Source organism: Elephantulus edwardii, unplaced genomic scaffold (genome assembly GCF_000299155.1).
Source record: "Elephantulus edwardii isolate Elephantulus edwardi_28Jun2011 unplaced genomic scaffold, EleEdw1.0 scaffold00226, whole genome shotgun sequence".
NCBI lineage: Eukaryota > Metazoa > Chordata > Mammalia > Macroscelidea > Macroscelididae > Elephantulus > Elephantulus edwardii.
The window spans coordinates 1259887-1268730 of NW_006399976.1; the positions used below are offsets into that span (position 1 = coordinate 1259887).

The following is an 8844-nucleotide window of genomic DNA, read 5'->3' on the forward strand; positions in this document are numbered from 1 at the left end:
AAAAAAAAATAACCCCAAAATCAAAGCTTTACATCAGAAACACCAGGAAGATCCCAGTTAGCTCTGTAAGCAGGAGGACACAGTGTTGAGAAGGCTGTGGACTCAGCGTCCCACAAGCTGAATGGACAGCACGTTGGGCCTATGAGGAAGTGATGCAGAGACAGGTGATGACCGGGCTGTTAGCACACGGGCCAGGAGACCTGGCCAAATACACACACACACACCGCCTGCCAACAGGTGGCTCGAAGTGGGGCTACTGTGGAGGGATGGGTCCTTGCTGGGAAAGGCCGCCTCCAGGCTGGGGGAAGGCTCTGAAGCTGATCTAGGCAAACCAGCCCCTCCGGGCACACAAAGCAATTGCTGTCCAGTTGATTCTGACTCCTTCCATGACAGAGAGCAGAAATGAGCACTACAGGGTCAGTGATCATCCTTACAGAAGCAGACCACCAGGCCCTTCTTCTGAAGTGCCTGTAGGTGGGTTCAAGCTGCCAATCTTCTGGTTAATAGCTGATCATGAGACTGCTTCATGCAGGGGCTCTGGAAGATTTGAACTGGGGAGTTCAAAGGAGCTGCAGAAAGCACTGTGTAGGCGTCTCCTTTGACAGAGGGGGTGGCCCATTGTCCTGTGAAGTGGGGTGTCAGGACTCAGAGCGCAGTGAGCGGCTGGCACTATGGCAGTGGCTGGCCTCTCTCCGCAGAGCCTGGTGGGAAGAGAGTGCTTTTTCTTCTCATCAGGCAAGCCATCAGCATGTCGTCTTGTGTTTAAAAGAAACCTGGAAGTGCGTGGGGACCACCTCTGAAAAGACTCCACTCAATGCCTGCAAATGAAGCCCCTGCACCGAAACGTGGGCCTGAGGCTGCCAGATGCTGAAAGCCTTGGTGGGATTAATGAGAGGAACAGCCAGGGAGGGGTCAAGCCTGCTCGAAGTAAAGTGCATGAGAGCAATTCATGGGGTGGATGTGTGGGAGCATTTACTAAGGAACCATGGTGGCACAGTGGTTAATCACTGCACTCAGCTGCCAACCTATAGGTGGGTGGTTCAAACCCACCCAGTGGGTCCATGGAAGGTCTGGAGATAGGCTTCTGTAAAGATCACTGTTAACAACAATCTAAAGTACAAACACTGGTCTCTTCCTGTCTAGAGCACAGAAGAATGAAGAGGCACATGGAGACAATGAGTTCTATTAGCACATATGAATCTTGCTACCCTCAATTTCCACAACACAGAGACCAGAAGAAGTACAAGGTGCCTTTAGCTGCTCTGAATGGTTCACAGTGAAAGGCTCTTGACAATATGGGAGATGAAGGCTGAATAAAACTCAAAATGGTAATAATGGCCAGGCTTACTGGCCTGAAACTGGAGGAACCCCCAAGACTATGGCCCTTAGCCGCCCTTTGAACCTGGAACCAAACTCACTGTGTGGAACAACTTGCAACCAAATCAGAACTCTTTAAGAGGGGAGTTGAGGGGAGGCACTGTGTGTGCAGTTACAACAGTCCATCACGTGGATGGCCAGGGCAGCATTCGTCCAAGGGGAAAACTCAACAGTAAGAAAGGAGAAGTTAGAGAGGTGAATGGAAGTGAGATCTACAGAGACAGAGGTGAGAGAATGTGGGGACTGTCTCAGCCAACGCCTAGGACAATGTATATATGAATGTTTGGCTGGAATACCAAGGTGCACTGTAAACTTCACTCATATCACAAAAAGAAAACCTATGGAACACCTATACACACACACACACACACACAGACGGCGCTGCAGAAGTCAGAATCGACTTGACAGTTTGGTTTGGCTCACTGGTGTGGAGTGACTGAAGCGCAGGGATACTGCTAGAAGCCAGACAATGGTCACCCCACAGCAAGGAATAACATTCCATCACTGCTTGTCAAGAGGCTGAGAAACCTCCACTCAAAGAGACAAATTACAGCCATTACCTTATGAACGTGAAGCTCAGACAAGGTTTGGTTGGTTCTGTGTTCCTCAGCAGGTCTGGTGGGCTGAGCTCCCCAGGTGGCACAAAGAGGGCATGCCAGGCCATGAACTACTCACGTGACTTGTGTGTGTCAGAGAACTGCTCCTGCAGGTTAGTGAGTTAAAGCCACCCAGAGGCCCTGCGGAGCAGAGGCCTGGCACTCTGCTTCCATAAAGATCATACGCAGGGAACCCTAGAGAGCAGCTGTTCTCTGCTACACACACGGGTCTCCAGGAGCCAGAATAAACTCTGTGATGACTCACAACATGAGAAGGGGAAGGAGAGGAGACGGCTGCTGGTCACCAGAGAAAGAACACAGGGAAGGTGCAGGCCTGGGGGAGGAGGGGAAGGTCACTGTGTGCCAATGTCCTGTCAGCAGTGAAATAAAACACAGCGAAAACCACTCCTTATCTGTTCCACAGCTTTGCTGTACTGGCAGCTCCTCCATGGATCTCACACGGCCAGGAGCCTGCCCGGGTAGGTGGGGAGCCTGCCTCACCGCACCCAGCCAGAGACAGCCTCTCACCGAGATCTGTCCCACTGCTGAGGCCACTGTTGTTATTATTTCACTTCTTGTAAAAACTCCCCCAAGCCCGCACCTGTGAAATCCCTGCTGACACACTGAGACCCAGGAAGACAGAGGAGCACTGCCTTCTAAGGTTTCCCAGCTTGCCATCCTTACAAAGTACCACATCCGTCCTCCATGGAAAAGCCACTGGGTTTGAACTACCAAACTTTCAGTTAACCACTGCGCTACCAGGGCACCTTTCAGATAACACAACACCTGCCAGTTCAACGTTTACACACACACACACAATTTAGCAGCACCTGTTCCCCCAGTCATGATGGACACCTAACACAACCTTCTGTTACACAGTCTATCATCACAAAAGCTCACTGCTTCCCAATTATTGACTCCTCTCCCCCTTCCTTAGTCACCACCATTAAACATGCATCCTGAGGACCCTGGGTGTGCCTGACTACTAGTCAAAAGGCTGGCAGTTTGAACCCACCCAGGAGGGCCTCAGAAAACAGGGCTGGGATCTGCTTGCCAAAGGCCACAGCTTTAAAATCCCTGGTGCAGGACTAGGTTCCAATCTATTGTTTAAAGGGTCGCTGTAAGCAGTTGATTTGATGGCACCTAACAACAGCTCTCCTCTGCCACAGGGTGACCATGACTCAGAGCCACGAGACAGCTACACATGCCTAGTCTACGGACCTCACAGACATGGGATCACAGGATGCAGTTATCCTGACTTCGGAGATGACCTGGGTTAGGAGCAGGCCTGCCTAACACATCCATTCTGGACTTCACACAGACACATTTGGGATGTAGGGCTGCCTGAGTAGGCGTTTTGATCTAGTCTGATTTGTGCCAGAAACGATTAGCAGCCTGTCTGGAAATAGACCGGATTTCACATGGCTTCCAGCAAAGAAACACAGCCTGACAGCCAGGGAACTGAAGCCCGGCGGGGCCTACCTGGCTGGTCAGTGGCGACTGCATGTTTAACTTGCCGTTCTTGGGGATGTCTATCCGGTATCCCAGGGGGAGGAACGCGTTGAAGCCAACGATGAGGTCCGGGTGCTCGTGAAACAGCTGGGACACGCGTCTGATGACCCCAGGAGTGTCGATGCTGTGACAGAGAGGGATGCAAGTGCACAGAATGGTCTCGGGCGGCAAATCAAAGGCAAAGCCTATTTCTGCCTCTCATAACAGTGTGCAGGAAATGAGCATTCTGACAGGTAACAAAGGGATCTCAGATACACCTGTCTGTGGTATGACCCCAGCACCTTTTCCAGGGAAGGAAGGAAGGAGCGGCCACAGTGGTGCAGCAGTGAAACCCTGCGCTGACACAGTGCCACAGAGGGAGGCCTGGTGATCTACCCCTGTACAAATCACAGCCAAGAAAGCCCGACTGTTTTCTGTCTGACAATTCTGCTGGCATACAGTGTCGCCGAGAGGTGGAACGGACCTGGTTAACGGTCAAAAGCCGCCGTTGCCATCATGACCTGCTTTCCACCCCTACCCCCTCAAGCTAAGAACTGCTGAACGGGGGCCCAGGATGGCTCCCCAGACACACCAAGGACGTGGACTGACAATAAAAAACCCCAAACCCGACTGACTCAGGCAACACCGTGCGTGCCAGAGCAGACGTGTGCTCCACAGCGTTTTCCACGTCAGCCTTTCCCCCTAGGTATGTGTGAGTGGATCTGAACTGCCAACCTTCTGCTTCCTTGCTGAGTACGTCACTATTTCACTACCCAGCAACTCTTGAAAATGTCAGGGGCTCTAAGTGCAAGCCTTGGACTCCATGAAGTGGCAGAAGGTCAGCTCCCGCCAGGGAGTGTGATAAATCCTGTAGTTTTATAAGCATCAGGAGCAACCGTGACACGGGTTTTGAGCTGAGCAATTTATTGCACTCTATCAACATTGAAGACCTAGCAGACATCAGGACTGTATGAATTTGTGGAACGGGGGGAAGGGCACCTCCCTCATCCCTGCAGTGGTCCCAAAACAGGGGCTGACATTAACAAATGTTCCTGGAAGCAATCCAGGCGAAAATTGTTTCTTGAAAACCCCCAAATCATTGCCATTGAGTGCATTCCAACTCACAGCAATACCATATTTAACAAAGAACAGCTGTGGGATGTTTTCTCACCAGGAATAAAGGTTACGGAGTCAGCTCTACTATCACATGGAGGCCAGACAGATTCGCCAGCATCTAACACTGCCACCAATTTTTTGGTAAGGGCGGGAAGAAAATATTCAACAACGGAAAAAAAATTATTTAAAAAAGCAGGAAACCATCACCAATCTTTAAGGAAGGTGACTGGCAGGCCTTTCTTCCTCTGCGTGCCTCTGGGTGGGTTAAAACCAGCTATTTTTATTTGAGTAGTAAAGTAAAAACTATCTGCTCCCAGAGAGACTTTCAAAACCAAGCCAGTCTTGCCATATTTCCTAAGAGAGGGTGGGCCTGTGACAAGAGAATTTATTTATGGGTTGGGGGTGGGAGTCCTAGCTCGGTGAACAACTCCTTAGTCTACGTCAAGCCTCATCCTTTGCCCAGCAAAGTAAGAGCAAGATCCCGAGGTCTCCCTAATTCTACAGTGCCTACATACACTGTCATCACCTCGATTCTGACTCCTAGCAACCCTAGGTCTAATCAGGGCCAATTCAAAGCTGACCCTCCAGCAAGTTTTCAAAGACAGTAAATACCACAGGAGGGGACTGCTCATCCTTCTCCCTCAGGGCAACTGGTGGATTTGAACCTCGTGACTTCGGGATTGCAGCACAGCTTCTTACCAATAGGTCGCCAGAGCTTTATAAAAAGGAGCCCAGGCGGGCAAGGTCTGAGGTTTGAGGTTTGAATTAACTAGCCGTTCTGCAGGAGGAAGACTAGTGTGCATCTGTTAAGATTTACAGCCTTGGAAACTCTTCAATCCTACACGGCTGCTAAGGGACCCACAGTAGTGGATTTTTTTAATCCTATGGAACAAACTGCTTCATCTTCCTCCTGCAGAAAGGATTTGAACCACCAACCTTTGGTTTGCAGCCCAATAATGGTTAGGCTCCTCTCCTACAAAAATAGCTAAAGTCTTTAAATGCTTTCCCCGTGCCAATTTCCTCACTGAACATTTTTCAGGCATATTATTTCTAAGCAAGGCCGGGTCTAGGGGAAAACAAGGGGGGGGGGGTGTGCTAAACTCGCAGCAAAAATTTAAGGGTGAGGGGCACCAGAAAATTCAGTCATCAAAATAAATGACACCGATGCAAAAATTCCTAGATGCACAAAACTTCAAAGTCCACATTTTAAATAAAGCGAGGATCCGACCTTGCATGCATGCGCCCGACCTCATCCCTCCCTAACCCCTTCCAGAATTCCCAACACCAGCCTCACAAGGTCCGATCCATCTCTCCTTTTGCAGAAGAAAAAAACGGAGGTTCAAAAGAGGTCCAATAAAGCGCACAAGTTACTCGGCCGAGCAACAGTAGCCGAGATGGGGGTCTCAAACCCAGATCAGCCCGATTCCGGTCCTGCGAGACCCCAAGGGGTGGGGAGGGGACTCCTGGGGTACCTTTGGCTTTTAAACTCCTTCATGATCTCTAGGAAGCCGTTGTAGGTGGCAGGGTCGCTGCCGAAACGGATCTTCACCTGGTCCAGGTAGGTGAGGGCGTCCTCCACCTGCAGGGAGGAAGGTCCCGGGGGAACGGGAATCAGAGGAGGAAGGGGACAGAAGTCAGGGGTCCCTGGTGGAGAAGGGGACTGGCTGGGCTTGCGTGGACAAGCTGTGGGGGTCCCGGATCCGGGACTGCGAAGAGGAGGCCGACGCCGGGCGGGGGGCCAGGGTCGGGCGGGGCCGGGGTGAGGGGCGCTGCCTGCGGGGGCCGAGGGTCTCGGAGGAGGGGCGGGCACCACTCACGTGCACCGGCAGCTTCTCGTGGCCAGCGGAGCTCGAGCGACCCCAGCGAGCTCCGCTCAGCCCCCGGCCCGCGGGGGTGCCGCCGCCGCCGCCGCCGCCACCAGCGTGCGCCATGTTGAAAGTCAGAGCTGCGACCCGCCCCGCCCCCAAGCCCGAGCCTGGGTCGCGCCTGCGCATGCTCCGCCCAGGAAGGGCGGGCCCAGGAGGAGAGGCGGGGCTCGCTCCGCGGAAGCTCTTGTTTTCCTGCGTAAACCTGGTTCCTAACCTGGTCGGGCAAAACTGGACCCTTGGCTCCCGTGCTAATGGCTTTTACGTTATTAAATAGTTTCGTGGAGGGGAGCTCTAGTGGCCTAGTGGCAAGGAACTGCAACTACAATCCCAGAGGTGCACGGTTCAAATCCACCAGATGCTCTGCCGGGGAAGGAGGGAAAATTTCCTCCTGTACCTGTCATATCTGATTTGACGGTACACTCACACAAAAATAATAAAATAAAAAAAAATAGTTTCGTGGAGAGGAGGGAAATCTACGAAAAGAAGCCTATTTTGTGACACTTGAAAAGTCTGTGAAATGAAAATGTCCGCATCCGTGTTATTGGAACACTACCCATGTCCATTCTTTTACTTGGTGGCTGTAACAAGCAGGGTGGAGATATTACAAAAAAGTCCCTAGAATTTGCAGATCCGGAAATCTTGAACATCTATCCATTTATGGGAAAAGTTTGCTAACTTTTGGGTGGCACAAATGCTCAAGTGCTTGACTATTAGCTGGAAAGTTGGTTGATGTTGTTAGGTGCCATCAAGTTGAGTGTGACTCACAGTGACCCTATGAACAATGAACCATGTCATCTTCATCTTCTGATATATCTGAGCCAATTGCTGCAGTCACTGTATCAATCCATCTCGTTAAGGATCTTCAAGGACCAGTCCCTTCCAACACATGGCCAAAGTATGTGAGTCAAGTTCTGACATCCATGCTTCCAAGGAGCACTCTGGTTGCACTTTTTCCAAGACATATTTGTTTATTCTTTGACAGTCCATGAGATACTCAGTTCTCTTCTCCAACACCGCAACTCAAAGGCTTCAATCTTTCTTCTGTCATCCTTAGTCATTATCCCACTCTCAGATGTATAACAAGTGATTGAAAGACATTGGCTTGAATCAGGTTGACCTTAGTCTTTAACCTAGTGTCACTGTTCTTTAGTACTTTGGAGAAATCCTTAAAAGAAGGCTTTTCCAATGCAATATGTATTTTATTTCTTGACTGCTGATACCTAGGGTGCTGATTGTAGAACCAAGCAAGATAGAATTGTTAACAGTCTGAATCTTTCCTCTATCTATCATGATCCTGCTTTCTTGATGTTGGGATATAATCCATATTAAAAGGTGAAGTTTTTGATCTTCTGCAGCGAACATTTCAAATCCTCACTTTCAGCAAGCAATCTTGTGCCATCTGCATAATACAGATTGTTGATGAGTTTTCCTCCAATCCTGATGCCACATTCTTCTCCATGGAGTCCAGTTTCTTGTGCGATTTGCACAGCATAGAAATAGAATAGTTATGGGGAAAGGACACAGCCATAACATAAAAACATATACTTTTTTTTTTAGTTTAAAACATGCAGTGTTCCCTTGTTCTGTTCAGACAACAGTTTAGTTTTTACATGAGCACAATTAGGTATTCTGGGATTTCCTATCTTCTCAAAGTTTTTTATAATTTGTTATGATCCACACAGACAAAGCCTTTGCATAATCAATAAAACACAAGACATTCTTCTGATATTCTGTGCTTTCAGCCAAGATCTGTCAGTGCTGTGTTAAGGATTTATTGTTCAAAATGACTTTCCTTGCCATGAACTTTGACCTTTGACACATGGCTGGGCGAGTGGGGTTATATAAATAAAGTGTTTGACTTTAGCCTTTTAGTGAGCCTACTAGTGAGACGTAAACACAGACTGTAGGTATGGATGGATTTCACCTGATAGTATGCGTAGGAATTAGATCAACTCTATTTGTGGGAAGAATATCTGGAGAAGCTCAATTTCACCTGTTAAAGCTAGGCCTGGTGCTGATTGTGGAACAGATCACCAACTCACCAACTATTCTTATGCAAGTTAAACTGAAGTTAAAGAAAATAAAATCCACAGGGACCAAAATTTGACCTTGAGTCTATCCAACTTGAATTTGAAAACTCTCAGGAACAGGTTTGAGGCCTTGAACACCAATGAGCGAAGACCAGATGAGGTGTGAGAGGGTATCAAGAATATCACTCAGGAAGAGTGCAAAAGATCATTATAAAAGCAGAGGAGAAAGAAAAGACCAAAATGGATGTCAGAAGAGACTGAATATTGGGGAAGAATGCCGAGAAGCCCAAACAAAGGAAAGAAATCAAGACATTAAGGAGCTGAACAGAAGATTTCAAAGGGCATCTCAGGAAGACAAGGCAAAGT

The 8844-nt window shown here is 49.1% G+C and overlaps 1 protein-coding gene across 1 annotated transcript in view; it reads right to left on the reverse strand.

Moving 5' to 3' along the window:
• Positions 1–6523, reverse strand: part of SIN3B (SIN3 transcription regulator family member B) — a 41851-nt gene extending 35328 nt beyond the window's left edge. Inside the window, exons 1-3 of the mRNA XM_006898274.1 lie at positions 6398–6523; positions 6053–6159; positions 3456–3609 (exon numbers count right to left, since the gene is read on the reverse strand). Of these exons, the coding sequence (XP_006898336.1) occupies positions 3456–3609; positions 6053–6159; positions 6398–6511 (375 nt within the window). The 5' untranslated portion in view covers positions 6512–6523. The remainder of the gene's footprint in view (positions 1–3455; positions 3610–6052; positions 6160–6397) is intronic.
• Positions 6524–8844: the final 2321 nt, after the last annotated feature.